Genomic DNA, 21355 nt, shown 5'->3' with positions numbered 1-21355 from the left:
CAGGAGCGCTGTGGAGCATGGGCAGAGCGGGAGCGCAAGGTCACTGGGCGGCTCCCTGCACCTGTCTAGGGACTGGGACCCCCAGAGGCGGAGGCCCCGGGGCGGATTGGAGTGGGAGGGGCCGCGACACGTCCCCTGTCCGCCGAGGTGTCGCGGAATCCCGCTAGGCGCTGCCGCCCGGACCCGTGCTTCCCGGCCGGAGCACCCGGTAGGAGGCGCGCGAAGCAAGGGGGTGCGGAGCCAGGCCGGGTGCTGGCCCCGTCCTCCGCCCCAGGGCCCGCGGGGTACTCGGCCCCCGCCCCTCCTCCTCGGGTGTGCGTGTCCGGGAGTCTGGCTCGCCGCTCGGGCGGAGGGGGCGCTGTCGGCGCGGGCGGGCGGGGCCGGAGCGCGGGGGCGCGCGGCGCGGAGCTAGCGCAGGGGCCGCCGCCGCGGGCCGCGGAGGACTGGGGGCCTGGCGGGCTGCCCTGCGCGGTGCGGGGCGCGGCGGAGGCGGGCGCGCGGCCAGTGAGCGCGCGGGCGGGAGGGGAGGCGGCGGCGGCGGCGGCGGCGGCGGCGGAGGCGCTCCCCGCGCTCCGCTCCTCCATGGCGCTGCCGGGGCCGCCCGAGCCGCCCCGCGGCGCGCCCCGCAAGGCGCCCAGCCTGCTGGAGATGGGGGCGCTCTGCCTGGACTCGGAGATCATCCTGGGGTTCACCAGCCACCTCCTGCGGCGCCGAGCCAAGGTGAGGGCCGGGCGGCGGGACCCGGCTGGCGGCAGAGGCGCCGTCCCGCGACTTTGCGTCGCGGCTCCCGCGGCTCAGGGTGCGGCGCCGGGAAAGAGGCGGCAGGTCCCGAGCAGCGTCGCGCAGGCCGGGCCGCACTTTTCCCCCCTTAGTGCTGCCCCATCTCTCTCCCTCCCCTCAGCGCGGCGTCCCGAGCGGGGGACTGTCGGCGAGGGAGGAGAGCGCAGCGCAGGGACTCCGAGTCGCGCCGCGCGCCTTGCTGGGGAGGGCGAGGCGGGGGGCCGGGGGTCTCGCGGCTGATCCTGAGTCCCGAGGCGGTCCAGGTTCCGCGGGGCTGTGTCTGGCCGTCCCCGGGAACCCGGGTGTAGGGTGTGGGCGTGTGCTTCCGGAAGCGCCGCAGCCGTGCGGACGAACGAAGTTGCGGGTGTGGCCGGCCCCGGGCATAGGACAAGGGCTTCTGGGGCCGATGTGTTTCTGGAGGTGCAGGTGAGGAGTGTGTGCGTCGGCGTGCTATAGAGTCGCGCTTCCCGGGCCTGCGTATGTGCGTGTCTGTGTCCCAGAGCAGTTGAGGGGCGGGGGCTGCGATGTCCCGCGGTACCCAGATCCGGACGGGGGTGACGCCCCTTTCCTTCGGGAGGCTTCGAGGAGCTAGGAAAGGGGAAGAGCTTCGGCCTCCAGGCCGAGTGGAAAGGGGCTGGACAACGTGGGACCGTGGAGTGAGAGCGGGGACCCTCTGCCCACTTTATGCTCCCCTCGCCGCTTTGCAGGCCAAGAACAACTGGGAGAGCCAGGAGGGGCAGATCACCCCGCTCCACTCTCTTCTGGGGAGTGTGTGTGCGTAGGTGGAGAGGACCTTTCAAGTGAAAGGGAGGGTGGGCAAAACATAAAGAAGGAGTAGCTTTGAGGGGCTCAGGAGAGGCGGGGAGCGGCTCGAATCTGTGTGAGGGTCTCACTGCGTGCCGGGGAGCTGCGGTTGGGGTCTCCGCCTGGGCCGCGGTTTTCCAGCCGCCCTCTGCTCTGGCTCCGCTCCTTCTAGCCGCCCTCCCGGCGCGCCTCTTCGCCCCGGACGTGTGGCGCGGGGCCCCTTCCGAGCCTCGCGGCGGCGGGGGCGCAGCGGCCAGCAGGGGGCGCTCGCGTCGCGAGAAACCGGGTGGCCGCGCCCGCGGAGCCCGACCCTGGATTTCTGGCTGACCCAGAGCCGGACCCGGAGCCGCCTGCCGCCTCGGATAGCGGCGACACTTAGGGCTGAGCTGGAGCGGGAGCAACTGGTCGCCGGAGAAGGGGGGCGACCTCCCAGCCGGAGGCTAACAGGCAATTAATTCCGGAGCTAAGTTCCCATCTGCCCGGCCGGCTGACAACAGGTCCCGCGCACACCCCCAGGACCACCTCCTCCCTCTTCCCGGGCGCACGGCGCGCACACCGGCCTTCTTGCACACGCGCGGCTGCAAAGACTCGCGTGCCGTTTGCAGACACGCCTAGGCACAGATACACTGGCATAGGCGCTGCACGTTCCGAGACGCAGAGCCCGGCGATACTCACCCACGCGTGACAGTTAGACCCAAAGTGTGGCCACCGACACGCGGAGTGCGCTGGATTTTCAGGAAAGAGCGATCGGGAGCCTGGGGGCCGGGGTTCCCTTCCACTTCGCTGTGTGACCTTGGGCAAGACCTTCCCCTCCGCGGCCTCAGTTTTCTCGCCTGTAAAGTGACGAGTGGGTTGGGGCCTCCCAGGAGACCCCAGTGTCCCAGGAGAGGAGCAGGAAGGCGCATACGCGCGCGTGTACGGGGTCTCTCACCGCGGCCCCCAGCGCCCCTCCCTCGGACTGGGACTCGCCTAACAGGTTGGGGGCCTCGGAGAGGGTGCGGCCGCGCGGCGCTGCGGGACCCCCTCCCCCACACACTGCAGAGCGAGGGCTTGGGCGGGGCGGGACAGCTCTCCCGGAGCCCCGCCCCGCCCCGCCCCCGGAGTCCCCGGCCCCGCCCTCGTTTCCGAGCGCGCTCTGCCGCCCCAGCCACCGCGCTCTCCGCCACTTGCCTGCGCCGCGAACTTCGGAGCGGCCGGCCGGGCCATGGGGGCGTCCCCAGGCCGGATCACGTAGCCGCGGCGCCCCCGGAGAGCCCTCGTGGCCCCCAAGCGACGGCCCAGCCTTTCCTGAGTCCCGGCCATGGGCAGCCGCGGCGCCCCGCTGTGTGCGGCGCAACCCGCGGTACGCGCAGCGGGGCACGAGAGGGAGGCGGGCGACGGGGGGCCGGCGGACGGCCCGGGACCGAGCCCGGGACGCGGAGGACACTGGCAGGGTGCGCGGCGCCCCCTGGGGGCCGGGCCTGGAGCGGAGCGCGGTGGCGACGGGCCTCCTGCTGGGGGGAGGCGGGCAGTGAAGACCTCCGGGATGGAAGAACACGGTGCGCTGCAGGTTCGCGCCCAGCGCTCGTAACTTTGTCGAGTGCGTCACTCGGGCTGGGTCGCTCTGAGGTCTGGAGTCTGGCCCAGGCTCACTGTCCCCTTCTGCCCCCACCCCCACCAGGTGGCAGAGGGCGGCCCGGCCCGCGAGCCGCTGCAGCTGCTGGAGGTGCCCCCCCGCAAGAGGCTGACCGCCGGGCCCGAGCAGGATCCATGTGGCAGCCGCCCTGCGCCCGAGGGCGCCGGGGCGTGCGCGGAGCTGGGCCACTCGGCCGGTGGAGGCGGCTGGTGCCGCCACTGCCACACGAAGCTCGCCGAGCTCAAGCGACAGGCGTGGAAGCTGGTCGGCGGGCCCGGGACACCCCTCCGGGTAAGTGACCCTTCCTCAGGCCGGCCCCTGGGACGGGTCCCACGCTGGAACTTGGGAGTCTTCGGGGCCCGGAGGGAGGCGAGGTTCCACCGTGGATTTTTGGCCAATCCCTTCCCTTCTCTGGGCCTCGGTTTCCCGTCTGTTAACACCTTGCGTGTGAGTTGGGGCATTTCATCCTAAGAGGGTCCCACTGTCTGATCGGAGGGGGTTGGGCAGGCGTTTATGCTGCAGATGTCCCACAGCTGGAAGCCTAGTGTGTGTTTGGGAGAGGGAGGAGAGGGGGAGATGGCAGGGCCTCCACCCTGGGCGGGACAGCTCCTGCCTTCCCAGCAGCAAGAGGTTATTTTGTGCGTTGTCGCCCTTGGGGCACCTGGGCCCCCAGCCAAGTGTCTGGAAACTGCACACCTGGGGCAGAAGGGCTTGGAGGGCCAGAGGGTGGGCCCCCTCCCTGTTCCCTCCCTGTTCCCTCCCTGTTCCCTCCCTGTTCCCTCCCAGGGCCATGGATAAGAGTTGCATACGGCCCACAGCCTGTGGCTCTGCCACTTTAGGCAGTGGCCACCCATCTGGTTCCCCAGGCTCCAGCCCCAGCTGCCAAGGTGTTGGCCAGGGGCGGGGGCTCTGCTGAATTCTGCAGCCAATGGGCTTGCCCTGGTCTTGGAAGGAGCGGGGACCATTGTTCCAGGAACAATGCGCTCTGGAAGTTTGCACAGCCTGGGAAGCTGGGGGCTGGGGTGTGGGGGGGTCTCCAGAGGAAGCCCTTCCCGCCTGACCTGCAGCCTTTCTGCAAGCTGTCCTGGAAGTAAGGCTGCATAATCCCCATTGAATCTAAATATAGTTCTCCGAGGAGGCCCTGCGGTCTGGGTGAGACCCTGGCCTCCTGGGGTCCAGCGGTGTTCCCCATGGCATTGGGAGTGGGGCTGCGAGTCTGGTTTGTGTCCTGGGCACCCTCGCTCTGCGGTCAGGGGAGGGGACCTGTGGCCCGTCCTGGGGTGGGGCTGGACGCTCCCGCCGCATCTGCTGCCCTGAGCAAGGTGCAGCCTCGCCACACTCTGTGCCCCAGATGAACTGAATCTGGTTGAAAAGACACGAGGAGACCTTCATGGCCCCAGGAGAGGGTGTTCTGGGCTAGACTCCCGGTGGCCTGACAGGGCCACAGGGCCATCTTACCACCCCGTTAGGGGAAATTGAGGCCAGAGAGAGGAGAGGCTTTAGTGACTGAGCTGGGCTTTGCCTGGTGGTGCCGGGCACGTGGCCGGCGGGTCGCAGGTGTGCAGGGGATCCTGGTGGAGAGAGCTGCAGCTCACACCAGTCGCTGGTGGATTCGGGGTCCCTCATCTGGGAGGTCTCAGTGGTCTTTTCCTGCAGACAGCTCATCAGGGAAGGCCCTGGACCCCCCAGAATGCTCACCGCCCACCTCCCCTGGCCTCCTCGAGTTTGGCGTTTGACACCGGGTACCCCTCAGTGCCAGGTGAGGGCTCACCCCCTTCCCCAGCTGTCCCTGGCGTCCAGTGGCCCATTCACGCAGCGGACCAGGGTCTCTGGCTTTGTTGATCCCTTTAGCCCCTTCCCCCGCTGCATTTCCTCCTTTGTCAGATGGGGGTGGCCTCCAGGGGCCCTTCTGGGGGGCTGTCCGACCTGTAGGGTGCTGTGCCTGAGGAAGGGAGGGCCCCGTCATCCACGGTTTCTCCAGAGAAGGTGGGAATGGGCCCAAGGGGGCTTAAGGCCCTCGGGCTGAGCCACCCGGGCCGTGGGACGTGGTACAAGGTGGCTGGGGCCTCGGCGGGGGTGTCGTTGTTCTGTGTGATCCAGGCTGATTCGCGCATAGCCTGCAGCCTCACCCGGCCTGCCCCAGAGCTTCCTGCAGGGCAGGCTTGGGAGATGGTGCCCGGGATGGGCTTGTGCAGCTGCTTCTGCTTTTAGTTTGGGAGGGAGGCTGGGGCAGCCAGGGGGACCTGTGTGTGCCCGGCTCTGGGTGAGCCCCAGGGGGTCCTTCAAGGAGTCCGGCCCGGTGGTCCAGGGGCACTGGGCTCTGCTCTGAGGCTGACAAGGCACTGGAATGTAGAGTTTGTGGTCTAGAGTTTTCCCCCAGGGGGCCCTTTCTTGTTTCTCATCTTGAGGAGATGAGCTTTGTGAGAACGGTACTTCACAGTTTACAGAGGACTTTGCTGGCTGTCATCTCACCTAGTCCCATGCTTGGGGCATCTGGGGAGGCCCCAGACCGGAGGTGGCTTGCTGGGCTCCCATGGCCTGGGGTGAGGGTGGAGCTGGGACCCCAGCCTGGCTGAGAGGCCCTTGCCCCTGGGGTCCCTGCCTGGTCTCAGGTGGGAGGGAGGCTTGGGAGGGTCGAGGGACGTGATCTCTCTCGGCCACCCATCCTCTGCCTGAGGCATCCCTGCCGGGGCTCGACTCCCCCCTGGTTTCTTGCCCACCCTCCTGCCAGCTGACAGCTCTGGGCTGTGGGGCCTTGGGCAGGTTCGCTGAGAGCTCGTGGCCTCGGTTTCCCTCCCTCTCTGTACCTGGGACCACCTTCGCACCCCGTTCACAGGTGTGTTGGGCCGCGTCTGGCACAGGCTGGCCCGTGTGCCTCAGCCCTTGTTGCTTTTGCTGGGATGCGGGCTCGGGGGTCATGCTGTGCCCAGGTCTTTGGTGCCCATGGGAGGTGGGCGGGCGGCCTGGGTGGAGGGCCCGCCTCCCCCTTGCTGCCTCTGCTCCCTTCTCCCTGCGCCTGCCTCAGTTTTCCCACCTGGGCAGTGAGGAGGACCGTGGTTCCCGCCCAGGGACCTCATCCATGTGCAGCAGATAGGACTGTGCCCCCTGCTTTTGAGCCCCAATGTCCCTGGGGGCCGTGGGCGAGGGAACACTCTCTGCCGGCCCAGCTTGGAGCCCAGAGACCGTCCCGCCTGCACTGAGAGGGGCGGTGGGCCTGGTTGTGGAGAGGATGCCAGGCTGGGGCCTCTGGGCCTCCACGGAGCCACCTTTGCTCTCACCAGGGTCCCGGGCCTTGTCTCTGAGTGACCCCTTGGGACCCCTGCGTGGCCTGGAGCATGCCCTCCGGACTGTTCTGTGGCCTCCGTGGGCCACTCCTCCCGTGGCCCTGCTGCAGATGCCCTGCTTCTCCCCAGACCCCCACCCCCCGCCCCAACCTCCCGGGTGGTCCTGCTGGTTCCCTGCTCTGCCCTGCCTGCCCCTGCCTCCGAGAGGCCTCCGCTGGGGGCTCCCAGCACCCCACCCAGGGAACCAAACCAGGCCTTCCTCTCCTCCGCGACTGAGCGCCCTCCAGCTTAGCACTGGCCGCTCTGTCCCCTGAGTCAGAACCCGAGGCCCCAGCCTTCCCTGGCAAACTGGTCACCAAGTTCCTGCAGGCCCCTGTCATTGTCCCCCGGCCCAGCCCACCCACAGCTGCCCACCCTCGGGGCAGCCAGAGGGGACTCTGAACCGTGGAGCCCTCAGGAGGGTCCCTGGCCAGTCTGGGGTCCTGCTGTCCAGCTGGGCCCTGCCAGACTGAGGCCAGACCGAGGCCCCCCGAAAGGCACAGCCCCTGGCTACGGGGCCCCTTCTTCATTGCATGTGGTCTGCCACAGCACCCCTTTGGCAGACTCCCCCCCCCGCCCCCGCCCCCGCCCCGTACTCATTTGATGGAACCGTACAGCCTGAGTTGCCCTGAGCCCCGCCTGGGCAGCTGACGGTCGTGGGGGACTCAGACCGCACCGAGTGGCCTCACTTTGAACTCCTGGCACAGAGCCTGGCAGCCCTCCGTGTGCAGCGAACCTCCCCTCCCCCCCCCTCCCCCGAGCTTTCCCTCCCCCACATCTCCACTGTCCTCCCCGAGGCCACCCCTGCTGCCACCTGGGCCCACCTTTTCTCAGCCCTTCCCACACTGCACGACCACTGTGTGGTCTCTGTGGCCAGTGTGCTACCCCCAGGCCAGGAGCTCTGTCAGGGCAGGCATGGAGTCTGGGTCACCCGGAAACGTTTGTTGAACGACTGAGTGACCAGACCTTGCCTCCCACACCCTGCTGTGTTCACCCCGAGGGCTGCTGGACTGGATCTTGGCTCTCCCCCCGCCCCACATGAGGCCCTGTGGAGGATGGCGGTCCCCAGCCCCTTGCAGCCTTGGGGGGCAGGGGTCCTGCCTGGCGATCTTCGGCTGCGGCCCAGATGCACCGCGTGGAGGTGGTGACTCTTCTGGAGCCCGTGACTTCCACGTGTCGATACGGCGCTGAACTGATTAGTGCTCAGATGGGGAAAGTGATCAGTTCTCCTTTCGATCTGGCCAATCTCTCGCTCACCCGGGCAGGGGGGGTCTCGTCCTCCGCCTCCCTGCGAATTCCAGAACCACCGCCCGCCCATGCAGCCCCAGCGCTGGTTCGTGTTTTTCGCCAAGCTGGACAGCGATTCTGGAGGCTGCCGGGAGGTCGTGGGCTCACCCCGGGCACAGCTCGGTGTGACGTGACCAGGCTCCTAAGGCTAGAGGCCTGGAGACCCTCCCATCTCTCTCTGGGGCCTGGCTCAGGGGTGGTGGGCCTCTGTCACCACCCCCAGGAAGCCTGCGTGGTCTGTCCCCACCGCCCCCAGCTCTGACTGCACTGGCGTGCTATGGTGGGGTCCCGGGGAGGCAGGGGCTTGGCCCAGCTGGTGCTGGACATTTGCCACCTGGGGTCACACTTCCCGGGCCCCTGTCCCCCATCCTGTTTGGAGCCTGGCCTGAGCTCCACCAGCTTGTGGGGGGGGGGCTCCCCGGGGCGGGGCACCTGGCGTCAGCAGCATTCTCCAGCTGAGCCAGGTGTTGGCAGGCTCCAGAGGCAGTCGGGAGGTGTGAGAGGGGCCGGTGCTCCCCGGGGCTGGCTGCTGGGCACTCTCCCAGCTGGTAGGGGGCTGATGACTCGGCCGGGGAGGGGTCAGGGCGTGGGGACCAAGCCCGGGCAGGGGGAGGGAAGAGGCCGGTCAGGCCTGGCCTTGCCACTTGGCCTCTGCGAGACCTCGGCCGGCCCCTTCACACCCTGCCCTGGGCCCCTCCTCCCTAGGCGGGCGGTGGTCTAGCTGGTGTCCCCTGCCGTCCCTGAGAACTTCCTTTGGTGCTATCCGTGTGCCCGTCTTGGGTCCTTGCTGGTCTGGGGTTTCAGGGAGTGAGGGTGGGCTGGGATGGGGGGCGGGACTGAGCTTTGAGTCCTGAGCACCTGCCCTCTGAACGTCAGCCAGAAGCGGAGATGGGCCTTTGGGGGCCGGCCGGGGCCTGGGGTAGGGAGCTCTGTGTCTTGCAGGAGGGAGCTTCTCGGGGGGAGTCCAGTTGCAGTCAGCACGGGGGCTGAGCAGGGGAGTGAGTTGTGGTGACTTTCCTCACTGCCTCTCTGCTGAAAGGGGGAGGGTCAGGGTGTCACCCCTGTATCTCGGGCTGCTCAGTGCCTTGCCGGGGGCTTGTCTTGGTCTGGCATGGCTTAAAGGAGAGGGTCTGGGGCCTTCTCAAGGCTCCCTCGAGTGTCCTGAAGGGATCTTTTACTTGGGAGCTGGAAGAGTTGGTTGTTGCCTTGAATGGCAAGGAAAGTCTAGTTTCCTTTTTCCTTTGCCTGCCAGGAAGCTCACCGCAAATGCAGTCTTTACTTCCGCCAACTGCGTGGACCCTTTCTCACACCTCTGTGGGAACTAATCATTCCTAGCTACTCTAGCATGACTGTCTCTAACCACATGGTTTTACTTCCAATTTATGCCGAGTAGTTCCTGGAAGCCACCGCAGTTTTTGTGCAAGAAGGTGTGGGGTATGAATAAATAAACAGGATAGAAGTGGATCGAGTGTCCCTCAGTGCGTCTGGCCTCCGTCCACTCGTCTGCTTCCTGGGGACGGGGAGCCCGTGCGCTGGGGGGTGGCATTCAGGGCCAGGCTGTCCCCTGTCAGGTTTCTGGAAGCAGCTGGTCTGGGCTGGCTGGGAGCCTCTGGGAGCCGCTCTCCGGTCGTCCGCCCCTGACCCCTGACCTCTGAGCCCCATGATCTCCCTTCCCGCTGGGTGGACGCGTGGCAGATAAGCCTCTCTCCCCCAGCTCCCGTGGCCCCAGCTCCTGTGGTGTGGTCGCTTCTTGGCAGGGCCTCAGCTGCCCTGTGTGGGAACAGCGTCCTTGGGCTGAGTAACCACTCTGGCCCCTTCCGGGTAAAGGGGCGCTTTCGCTTCTGGTGCTACGTTTTGTGGCTGAGGGACCCACGTGGACGGCAGGGCTCCTGGGAGGGCCCCCCGGACTCATCTGGTCTGGTCCCTGCCCGCCCCGGGCAGCGTCCCAGGCTTCGGCTGTGGGCTCTGGGCTGGGGCAGGGGTGGGCGGGCTCAGCTAGGCGCCTGGGGCTGGCGGATTTACGGTCCGACACAGCCCAGTGACAGGCTGCTGTGTCCACTTTGGGTGGATGTCCTTACACCGCCGTGTGCGTTCACCTCTGATCCCGTGTGATGGATGCTGGCCTGCACAACTGCCTCTTTCCGGGTGGAGCGTGCCGGGCGCTGGCCCTGCCCCGTGCCCTGCTCGGGGGTGTGGGCTGCAGCGTCGGCTCCTTCCTAATTGTCCCGTCCTAGGCTCCCCGTCCCCATCCTCCCCCACACAGCCTCGGTGCAAGGCCACAGGCCAGTTTTGCTTCCTGGAATCCCCGCCAGCCCCACATACTTGGCCTGTTCAAAACCCGTCACCAGTGAGCAGGCCTCTGGGAATTCTGTGCTTAGCTCCACCACCGCATGCGCCAGGGCAGGAAATAGCGGACACACGGGTGTGATTGACTTGCCCGAGGCCACGCACCCTGGCTTCTCTGCCTCCGAAGTCTGTGCTCTTAACCAAAGTGCCCTGGGAGGGAGGGCTCTGGAAAGGGGGCACCCAGGAGGACGTCCTGGAGGAGATGGTATTTGACCTGGGCTGGAATTAGCCCAGAGGTGGGGTGAGGGTCTCCAGGAGTGGAGCCTCAAGAGCTCGAGGATGGGGATGCCTGGAGCACATGTGGAGACTGTGTCTTGGGTGCCCTGTAGGGTGACAAGGGGAAAGCCGGATGAGGTCGAAGGTCGGGAGGTGGGGTGGAGTGCAGTTGCGCCCCAGCCCTGGAGTAGAAGTGGGGCCTGGGGTGTCCTGGGAAGCCCTCTGATAAAGAGCCGTAGTTCCGGGCTCTTCTGGCAGCCTTGTCGGAGGGGCTGGCGGGTGGGGGTGGCCCTGTGTGCAGGAGAACTTGGTACCTGGGGCCACCTGGGAGCAGGGGCCCCATTCGGCTTCTGCACCTGCCCCTTTTGCCGGGGCTCAGAGCCCCCCAAGTGGCGTTGGGGGCCCTGGCCGTGGCCTGGCTTGCGGGGTGCGGTCTGCCACGGCCCGTCGTCCAGATGAGGAAACTGAGGTCCACAGGCTGTGCTCACGTCCAGAGGCGGACAGGCGGGCTGAAGGTCGTGTCTGGCTGGGCTCCAGGCGCCCCCTCCCACCCCGCGGCGGGTGTCCTGATGGAGCTGCTTCTCCACCACCCTCACCCGCTGAGGCTGCCCTGCCTGTCTGGCCTTTAGCCCCCCGGGCCCCTGCCACCCTTGTGTGGCCTCGTGCGGAGGATAGGGAGGCCATTGAGGGGAGGAGGTGTCAATGAGCTAGTGTGTGCCCCGAGCTGCCCAGCTGGCCGGTTCCTGGCACAGGGCCTTGGGGATGGGTGCCGGGCAGCGCTGGGTGGGCCAGGCTGCGGCCCCCCGCCCCTTCCCCCGTGTCAGCTTGGGGCCCCAGAGCTGCAGCCTGCAGGCCGGGGTGGTCTCTGGCGGCCTCGCTGGCGGAGGGAGGGTCGGGTTTGGGTCTGCAGGCGTCCCACTGGACCCAGCCGGTGGTGGGGCCTGGGGCTGGGGGCCGGGCCCCTGGTGAGGCTCTGGCTGGGAGGGAGGGAGGGCCTGGGATGGCTGCGGTGTGGCTGGAAAGCGAGCCCGCTCCACGCGACCTGGGAATGTCCTCGACAGCAGAGCCTGGGAGGGCAGCGCCCGGCCCGGCAGCCAGGGGTCCCTTCCTGGACCTGTTGTCAACTCCGGAAAAGGGGGCCGCGCGGGGTCACGGCCCAGCTGCTTTGTTTGTGGAGAGAAGGGAGGATGGGGTGGAGGGAGCTGTGGCTGCTGGGGCCTTGCTCAGCGCCTGCCTGTCGAGCCTGGCCGTGTGGCTGGCCTCTGGGCCCGCGTGCTCTCCTAGCTGCCCTGCCCGTGGGTGCCAGGGCCCCCTTTTAAAAGACGGGGTGATGGGGGCTCAGAGAGGGTCACCTCATAGCCCTGCGGACTGGGGGCTTTTCTGAATTGGGGATAGAGCCCCTTCCCACCCCCTCCCAGGGGGGCATCCGTGGCGGTGGGGTGGGGGGCTTCTGGTCAGCTCCCCTCCTGCCCTGCGCGGGGGGCCTGGCCGGCCGGGCTGGGGAAGCCTCTCCTGGTGGTGATGGTGGGGCAGCGCGGCCCCCTCCAGGACTCCCTCACAGAGCAAATGGAAGGATTACTTAAAGCAACTTGGAGACCCAGAGACACAGCGAAGAACGAGAAGTCATCATTTTTAAGAGCGGGGAGGCTCCCCGAAAGCCAGGCAGCATGGAGGGTAGGTGGTACGCAATGCTAAATTGAATCGAATTAAGAAAAACACTTTCCAAATGCAAGTAAAATATCTGTTTAATTAGATCACAAAGAGGAAACCAAAAGTAATATTTTGCAGCAGGAACACTACTGTCTCTTTGAAGGTGCTGGGCTCCGGAGGGGAGGGGTGGGTGCCGGGCTGCACGGTGGCCGGGGCTTTCAGGGCTTAAAATTCTGGAGCCTGGGGCTGTGACCCCTTGGGGGCTTGGGCCTGTGGACCCTGGAGCTGCCAGGAGCTTCCCCGGGGCTGGGAGAGGAGACCAGGCCTGGGGAAGGGAGGGCTGCTCCGGGCAGGCCTCCCCCAGCTCCCTGCCCTGTGCTGGGGTCTGAGGATTGTTGGCTGTACGGGGTGGGGGGGGGGGCGGTGGGGAAGCGGTGGCTGAGGAATGGGGAGGGGCCTTTGTCTCCCTGAGGGCTGCCCAGGGGTCGGCAGGTGGTGTGGAAGGTGCCGTCACCCCTCACCTTCTGGGGTCCCGGGGTGCCCATTCTGGGAGTGACCCACGCCAGCTCCCAGGAGTAGCCTCCTCCCTGGAGCCCCGAGCGCTGGGCCAGGGTGCTGGGGGCGGGGATCCTGGCTCTAGGCCTGTCCTGCCCAGAGCTTGCGGTCCCCACGCTGGTCCCTCCAGTGTGGGCCGTGGTCCTGAGTGACCAGCGTGCAGTGACTGTCCCAGGCCGCTCGGTGGCCCAGCCGGTGCTGCCTGGCCTGTCTGAGGGGCTCAGGGTGCGCTGGGCTCTCCGTGTGGTCACCCCAGGTGGCTCCCTCCTCCTTGTTGGCCTTTGCCATCTCACGTGTGTGACAGGAGACAGAGGTCGGAGAGACGGGCCAGCCCTGCCCCACGCCGGGAGCCCCTCAAGGCCCGGGAGATCAGCCAGGCCTTCGGCAGTGATGATGTGAGGGTCCCCCAAGGGGTGGGCTGGCTCGGCTCCCAGTGCTGCAGGGGGGTGCTTGGCCCCTCGAGGGGGCTTTGGCCATGGGGTGGGCCCGGGCGTGCTGGGCCTGGCCTTCCTGGGAACTTGTGAAGCAGGACTCGGGAGACCGTGGCCTGGGGGGGGTCCGTGAGCACGGAAACACCTTGCAGTTGGCTCACCGAGCAGGTGACCGGGCGGCCCTGGGCTTGTCTCCCTGTGCGGGGGGTGCTTGAGCTTGGGGGCTCTCTCCCCCCCAGAGCGGACCCCTGTGGTTCCCACCTGGGGCTTTGATGCTCAGAGACTGAGGCCTGGGGCTGCTGGGGCCTCCCTGGCGCCCCACCTGAATTCCTGGGGACCGGCTGGGGGCGGGACTCAGGCGGGGGGCCTTCCGTGGCCGCGTGGTGGGGGGTCTGGTGTGGGCCCAGGGCCGTTAGCAGCCCCCCATGCCCTGTGCTCCCCACTTTCCTTCCGCCTCCTCCCGTGCGGGCCGTGGAGGGTGTGCCAGGGCTCCCCGGAAGCAAAGGCCCTAGAACAACGGGCAGCTGGGCGTGGGCGGGGGGTGGGGGTGCCTGGGCCGCCTTTCAAGTCGGCTAATGGCTCTAGCGGGCCGCCCTCCCTTGCCCTCTCACCCGCCCACCGTTAGCTGCCTCCCGCTGAGCGGAAAAACCAGAGTCACGAGGGCCGGGCCTGGAAAACTGGCAGGGTTGGGGGAGGGGGATGGAGTGACAGCCAGCGCACGTGAGCCAGGCGTGGCTGGGCCGCCGTCTGGATTCCATCTGTGGCCCACGGGCAACACGAGTGGGGTCCCCGCGGCGTTTCTGGGCCTCCCCGGGGCCCCACGGGGGAGCAGCAGGCGGGGGTGGTGTCGCTGATTGGGACCAGATGTGCCGGGCGCTTCCGAGGCTCCGGGGCCCGCCAGCCCCGGCCAGAGAAAAGCCAGGCCTTCCGGAGTGGCCCGTAAATCAGGTAGCTGGCGAGGCCCGGCCTGGCTGGGGTCACGCTGTCATTCGACCTGGCCCGCCCCGGGGGGCGGGCGGGTGAGGGGGCAGCTCTGCGGCCGAGCCCCCCGGAAGCGTGGGGCGGCGCAGGCGCACCCGGTTGCACGTGCTTCGCTTTCCTGCGCTTCACAGGTGCGGCGTTTTCTGCGAGCCGAGGCCTTGGGACAGCCCTGCATCCGGCGAGTCTGTCAGTGCTGTTTTTCTGGCAGCGCCATTTTTTAATCCGTGCTGTTTTTTAACGTTAAATGGTTTTTCTCAGACACGATGCTACTGCATGCCGAGCAGATTACAGTGTGGCGTAAACGTGGTGCTTATAATTGGGAAACCAAAAAACTCATGTGACTCGCTTTATTTCAATACCCCCTTTATTGCGGTGATCTGGACCGAAGCTGAAATCCCTCCGAGGTCTACCTGTCCTGGGGACACAGAAGCAGAGCGGTGGCCTGCGGATGCCGGACCGGCAGAGTGTACTTTCGTGGCAAGGCCACTCTGTCTCAGCTGTCCCCCCCTGGAGCCCTCCCGGGCGTCTGTGGACACTGGTCAGGCTGGCCACAGGCCAGGCTCGGGGAAGCCTGCTGGGATGGATGAGGCACCCCCTTCTGCATGGTGCTTACGGCTTCCGCATCTCAGGGTTTGGGGAGGTCGGTGTCCTTTTTTGGCCAAGAGGGCCGCTGGACTGGAGCCAGGCCTTGCCTAGAACCTTTTGGGAGAAGTGTGGCCAGGGAGGGGGGAAGGCCCCGGCTCTGCAGACCTGCAGCGGGTCCGGGCTGCGGTGACGGGGAGGGATGGGGCCGACCGAGTCCACCAGCTGGCCAAATTGGAGACCCAGGCCCGCATTTGGGGTTTGCTCTGTCAGGTGGCACTGGGAAAGTCCTGGGTGGTCACAGCCACAGCCGCGCTGGGCTCATGCTCTGCTGAGGGGATGTCCCAGCCAGGCACCTGTGGTTGGGGATTGCCCCCCCGGGGAAGGGGCAAGGATGCTGAGGGGCTGGTCCCAGCACAGACCCGGAGCCCTGCGGGGCTGCCCTGGGGAGGGGCTGAGGCAGAGCCTGGTGCGGGGGTCGAGGTGCAGGGGCTGGGCCCCGGGAATGGGACGCTTGATAGCTTTTCCCTCCAGTGAGTTTCCTTCTGAGGATTGGCTCCCTCGTCCTCTTCTTTCTTCCAGAGATGTCACCTCCTCCAGGAAGCCCTCCCTGACCTCCAGGCTAGGCGAGGGCCTCCTCTGGGCTCCCCTGGCTCCTGTTCTTAGCCCTCTCTGGTCGCCAGGCTCACAGTTAGACCCGCGTGTCCCCCTCAGTGCAGGGCAGGGGGAGGGCTGCAGGGACCAAGTCCATGCCCGGGATGGATCGTGGAGGCCATCGAGCCTTGCCTCCTGTCTCTGCTGGCTGCGTTCGGCCTCTGTCTTCCTGTGGACCTGGAATCGCCAGCTCGGCCCTGTGGAGCAGGGCCGGAGATGCCGCAAAAGCAGGGGGAGGGTCTCCAGCGCCCCAGCCCCACCTCCACTGGCTCTGGAGTAGACGTTGCTTCCAGCCGGGGCCCTGGTGCTGGCCACCCCCAGCCCGCCGTGGATACCTCGTTCTGCTGGCCCCCTGGCTGCGCCTTGGCTGGGCGGCCTTGGCCTCGGCTGCTGGCCGCACGTCGGCGAGCGTGCAAATGCCTCGTTAGCCGTGAGCGAGCGTGGTGATGGCGGCAGGAGGAGCTGGGCAGTTGTCAAGGGCACCACGAGCCTCACTCTCAGGCCCTGATGATTATTTCCCGCTGCGTGTGTGCCGACGACACCGTTCGGGGCTCATTCGTCAGCTATGGATGGTGCAGCGGCCGACACGCACGCTGGCCTGGCGCCGTGGACGTGAGGACCAGGCGGTGAGCCCCGGCACCCGGGCACTGATCCCTCTGACCCTTTGTCTCCTGTTCCCCCAGGACCCGTGCCTCTCCGCTCTGCTTCTCGACGAGCTGCCTGCGTGTCGCCCGGAGGCTGAGCGCCGCTGTGACGTCTGTACCACGCACCTGACCCAGCTCACACGGGAGGCTCTGCGGCTGCTGCAGGCGCCCTCCAGCCGCGAGGACCCTGACGCCCCCCATGGAGGCCCGGGACTCACGCCCCCCAGCCCTGGCGCTGCCACCAGCCCGAGGGATGGACCGGCGCTGGTGGGCCCGGTGGGGCAGCAGCCGGGCCGAGCAGGGCCAGACAGGAGGAAGGGGCTGGCTTGGCCGTCCGGGCCCAGCGTCCAGGTGTCGGTGGCACCCGCCGGCCTGGGCGGGGCACTGAGCACGGTCACCATCCAGGCCCAGCAGTGCCTAGAGGGCATGTGGAGCGTCTCGAGGGTCAACAGCTTCCTGCCACCGACGTGCCTGGTGAGTGCCTGGGGTGCGGTGGGCTCTGGGCCCCCTGGGACACCAAGCAGGACGCGTGCAGCCGGTCAGGGGCTGAGCGCCCAGCTCAGTGGGTGCCCTGCAGCACGCTCCCCCTAGAGCAGCGGCGCTGTGCCTTTTGGAGGAGGCCCCAGACATTCCCAAGGCCCTCGTCAAGTCAGCCTACAAGGTCACTGGGGGGCAGGGTCCTCTTGTGTCCCCTGGAGCATCCCTTCCACCAGGCACGTGGTTGGGGACGGTTTGGCCACTCTGAGAGCACACGTGGCGCCGTGGGCTGACGGAAGGGCCCTGTGGGCTGCTGGGACAAGATCAGACCGTCATCCAACACCTCCTCCTGGTGCCTCCCCGTCCGGGCTCTCCTGCCTGGAGCGCAGCAGCCCTGGGTGACACAGCCCTGCCCCGTGGACAGATGACAGAGGCCTGGAGGGTAGCGGGAGGCCTGCAGGTGGTGCGGACCCCGTTCCGGCTTACATGGGGCCTGGCCTCTCAGGAGCCGCCCCTTTTTGGGTGACTGTGGGATACCCCCTCCCCTCTCCGGGGCTCCCCTCCTCAGGCCCAGCAGATTGTCACCCACAGCAGTGGCATAGCCTCCGTGGAACCAGCTCTGGGCACCGGGGGTGCCGGGGGAGCCCCGGACCTGGGCTGGGTGTTCTCAGGGAGGGCCCCGCAGCCTGAGATGACCCCAGCTCCGGAGGGCGGAGCTGGGGGCCTGGCCCTGCCTTGGCCACAGGGCTTCGCTGGTTGGAGTTCCCCCCAAGTGTCCTCTGTGCCCCCCCCAGTCTTCCTTCTAAGAGAAGGCGTACCAGGGTAGGGGTGTCGGGAGAGGGTGGGTTATTGGATCGGGGGTTTCCTGGGACGCTGGAGGGAGTTGCTTTGGGTTTGGTGGTACATGGGACTAGGTGTCATGGGTGCCGGGAGGGCCTTTCCCCAGGAGGCCCGAGCCCTGCACGACATGGGTGGGGGGTGCCTTCTCCTGGGGGCCCAGCCGTGCCCGGAATAGGGGCTCACCAGGCAACAAAGTAGAAGGGACCCTGTAAGCGGAGGGACTGGTCTGTGTGCATGGAGGTGGGGAGGCCTTACTGGGAGACAGAACTGGGGGTGGAGTCGCAGCCGGCGGGAGCAGGTAGCGGTGCGGCACAAGTGTTTGTGGCTGTATCGTCCGCCCCCCGTGGAGCCCCAGGGGCAGGGAGACGGGTAGGTGGCTGTGAAAGCCTTTCCAGTCGCCACAGCGCCAGCCGCACCAACTCGCCCAGCAAGTGTCTCTGAAATAGAGCGCAAGGCAGACGTCTCCTGGGGTCTCCGTGCCCCGTGGGGCTGTGGGACATGGAGGCACGAGGAGGGCCCCCAGCTCTTGGGGCAAAGTCCGTACAGCCCCCGGGAGGGACTGACCCCCACCCCGCCCCCTGCCTCTGGGCTTGCCGGCCCCTCTGGAGGCACTGAGATGTGCTGGCTGGACGTTGCCGCCTCCAGGGTGGCCCTTGGCGAGACCCTGCCCTTGCTGGGAGCTGGCCCCCTGTGACTCGCTGCTGGAGCTGGTCCGCCCGAGGCTGCCCTGTCCTTGGGGACTCCCTGGCCCTCAGTAGCCTGGGGTGCACAAGGGGCTCCCGGGAAGAACTTCTGGGTCTGAACTAGCCTCCGGTTGGTGTGACAAGGCGCCCTGGGTGTGGCCTCGCTGCTTCCGACTCCTGCATTTGTTTAGTCCTGCGTGAGGCCAAGAAGAGGGAGGCCAGCTTCTGCCGTGCCAGTCCCATGGTGCCTCCTGGCCCGAGAGCTGGGCTCCCCGGGAGGAATGTGCCGAGGGGCTCGAGAGAGCTGGGCGGCTTCCTGGAGGAGGTGGCATTGAGCTGGGCCTGGAGGGAAGTGTATGGGGGCAGAGGAGGCTGCTGGGAATAGCCAAGGGGCTCCTTACCTGGGAGGGAGCTGAGCGCAGTCTTGCAGGTGGAGAGAGGTGCTGGCCGCGGCTCTGAGGGCTCCAGGAGGTGGAGGAGTGGGGTGAGCGGAGGTGGGGGAGGGCGGGACGGCGCAGCGCCGTGGTGCGGCCTCCCTGCACTTTGGTGGGGTCACTGGCCTCTAGCTGGGCAGCCCCGCCGGCGGCCTGCACACCGTAAAACGTGAGCATTTAAGGCTCCCTGTTGGTTTTACGTGTGCATTGATTGCGTTCAGGGTGGGTGGGAGTGGATTTATAATTAGACCACAGTCCTGGCGATCAATAGAGAGATTATTAGAACCATAAATAGAACTTTTGGACTCAGATGAGGTAATTTCCCCCTGAACCGGGGCATTGATCGTTAGAGGTGGCCCTGGAATGTTAAAATACTGCATGTTAGGCTCTAGAATTAAATACTTCTGGAGAGACGTGCCGTGAATCTCCACCACAGCCCATCAGTGGCCCTGGGTGCCGCGGCCTCTAGGCAGACTTGGAGCTGGGCGGGCGAGGTGGGCGGAGGGGGCCGGGTATGTTCTAGGCGCTGTGGCTGGCAGCCTGCCCCGCGGGCTGCCGGGGGTCATCCTGTGCTCCGGGTTCTCTAGCGTCCGGGTGGAGCAGCCCTCAGCCAGCCACGCTGTTGTCGAGACTGCGGCCCATTTCCTCGTCCAGAGCGCAGAGCTCGGCCCTTTCCGGGTCATTCACCTCCCGAGCGTCCAGTGATGATTCCTGGCAGTGGGAACCGCCCAGCGGGACAGTCGGGCAGTTGCTTTCCAGGCCGTGTCAGGCAGAGGCGTTTCTGCCACCGTGGGGGATGGAGGTGCCCGTGGGCCACCCCAGGTGCTCTGCCCTGGCCTGCTCCACGGGGACACAGCTGTGAACCCTGGTGTCTCCTCCATGTTGGCAGGGCCCCATCAGATGTTCACAGGACATCTGCACTCATTTTACAGCCAGATGCCAAGAGATTGAGGCTTTGGCCTCCTGACCCCATGGTAGGCTAGAGGTAGCACTGCCTGGGGCGGCCGAGGGCGGGACTGAGAAACTGGGTGAAGGGTGCAGCTGCCTTGGGTCCAGGCTAGCAGAGCCTGTGCGAAGCTTCCCTAGTCTTGTAGACGTGGGCCGGGCCCTACCCAGGGTCCCAAAGTTCGGGGAGGAGGACCTGGAGCAGAAGGTTCCTAGCCTGCTGCAGAGGCTGGGGCAGCGGAGGCTCGGCCTGGACAGGGAGGATGGAGGGCTTCCCGGAGGAGGTGCTGCACGCTGCTTTGAGTGGGAGGTGAGGTCATTTTGGGTGGAGCCAGGATTTCCCTCTGTCCATGGAGGCTGGGTGGCCCCAGCTTGGGGACCTCGCTCCTGCTGCCTCTGTGCCAGCCTGCTTGCCTCCCCCCACTTCCCGTGAACACGGGCGGGGGTCCCTGGTGGGTGCTCATCTGTCCTTGGGGACAGGCTGACGCAGTGTGGGATGGAGGGAGCTTTGTCTCTCTGACCTGACTAACCTGCTACTGGGACCCCCTCTGGGCCTCAGTTTACCCACCCGTGGGGTGCGAGTTGGACAGGTGGCCCCCCACTTCCAGAGGAGGCGCTTCTGTGACATGGGGGTGGGACAAGGCACCTGCAGAGGCTAGGATCGTCCCAGCCCGGGGCCCTCTGGGTGACCGGGCAGAGCTTTGAGGGGGCCCGGCACATGCCCAGTGGACGATGCCACCCGTGCCCCCTGCAGGGCGAGATGCAGCTCTGGCCGCCCCTTAGCCGCCGCCTCCTCTGCCTCCCCACCTTTCCCCTGGGCACGAAATAGCTCCCGGAGAGGCGTTATCCTGAGGAGCTGGGGAATGCAGTCCTTCGCGGGCCACAATCTTGCAGACACGGAATTCAGGCCCGGAGGGCTCCTAAGGAATGGGTTAGCTTGGTGTTTCCCAAATCGTGCTCCCTGACACCCTGGCGCCCTGTCGTGGGCACCCTGTAGAGAGATCTGGAGCCTCCTGCAGGGGCCTCCCGGGACGGTGGGCCCTCCTTACGCTCTCCTCTCTTCATGCTTTTCTTTCCTCGCTGCTCTGGCGCCTCCATCACATTTTCTGTTGGCCGCCTGCCCCCCCCACCGGCCCTCGCCACCCCCCCCCACTCCCGTCTGCTGTCCCCCTGCTGTGTCGTGTCGTGGTCTGCCCTCCCGCCGCCCTCCCCCACCCCCTCGGCTTCTTTTGGCGCGTCTGGGCTCTGCTTCCGGCAGGAATCGGCGGCGGCCTCCCGGTGGCCGGAGCCGGCTCTTGGCAGCTCGTGGGCTGGCGGAGCCGAGGCGCGTGCGGGACCCCCGACAGGTCAGTGTGGGGCTCGGCCGGCTGTAGGCAGGCTGGGTGGTCTGCACCATTGCTGGTGGGGCCGGACGTTCTGGCTGAAGGCAGAGATGCCGGCATGGGAGGTGGGATGCTCGGGCCCCGCGGGAGTGGGTGGAGGGCCGTGTGGGGCCGTGACCTCACAGCCCTGCCCCTGCCGTCCAGGCGGCCTCGCTGGCCAGCGTGGCCGGGCCAGCCTGGGCCGCTGGACGTGGGCCCCGCCTCGGGCCAGTTGGAGCAGTGGGTACCCGGGGTGTTGCGGGGGTGAGCTCTGCTCCGGCCCCCGGGGGCCCCCGGCCATGCGCTGCTCACAGGGGGGTGCTCAGCCAGACCCAGGCCAGGCCCTGTGGGTGACGCAGCTTTTAACATCAGTCCTGTCCTCCACCGCTCCGCGCGAAAAAGGAGTGTCGATCTCTCATGGGGAGCACGTATGTTAAGTGACGGAAAGGCGACTGACGTTTGAGGTGAGGGAGCATCGCTCGTCACGTGCGTGTAAGGCCGCAGGGGAAGCAGGCAGCGTACAGGCTGTCGGGGCCCTTGGCTGCCCTGCGTCACTCACGTTTGCCTTGAGCTGCATGGCTGCCTGGAGGAGAAGCAGCGTGCGGTTCCCGTCGCCCAGGTCTAGGCCTGGCTGACCACCCCCCACCTTGTGGAATGTTCCCCGTGAGCGGGTGCCCCTCTGCTCCTGCAGCCGCCCCCCCTTGCCCTGGGGCACAGGGCCCACCTCCTGGCCGAGCTCCGTGTGTC

General features: G+C 67.2%; 1 protein-coding gene across 3 annotated transcripts in view; it reads left to right on the top strand.

The window, feature by feature from the left end:
• The first annotated feature begins 578 nt into the window (after positions 1-578).
• KIF26A (kinesin family member 26A) overlaps positions 579-21355 on the top strand; it is a 42505-nt gene continuing 21728 nt past the window's right edge. Inside the window, exons 1-3 of one of the 3 annotated variants that reach the window (XM_067027651.1) lie at positions 579-720; positions 3245-3490; positions 15908-16342. In XM_067027651.1, coding sequence (XP_066883752.1) covers positions 583-720; positions 3245-3490; positions 15908-16342 — 819 coding nt within the window. In that variant the 5' untranslated portion in view covers positions 579-582. Of the gene's footprint in view, positions 721-2710; positions 2927-3244; positions 3491-13869; positions 13956-15907; positions 16343-21355 lie in introns of those variants that run through there. The other 2 variants (XM_067027652.1, XM_067027653.1) reach the window with 2 other exon arrangements.

This window comes from Kogia breviceps, chromosome 3 (assembly GCF_026419965.1).
Source record: "Kogia breviceps isolate mKogBre1 chromosome 3, mKogBre1 haplotype 1, whole genome shotgun sequence".
Lineage (NCBI taxonomy): Eukaryota > Metazoa > Chordata > Mammalia > Artiodactyla > Physeteridae > Kogia > Kogia breviceps.
The sequence above is the reverse complement of the archived record's forward strand: the minus strand, read 5'-3'. Positions and strand labels throughout refer to the sequence as shown.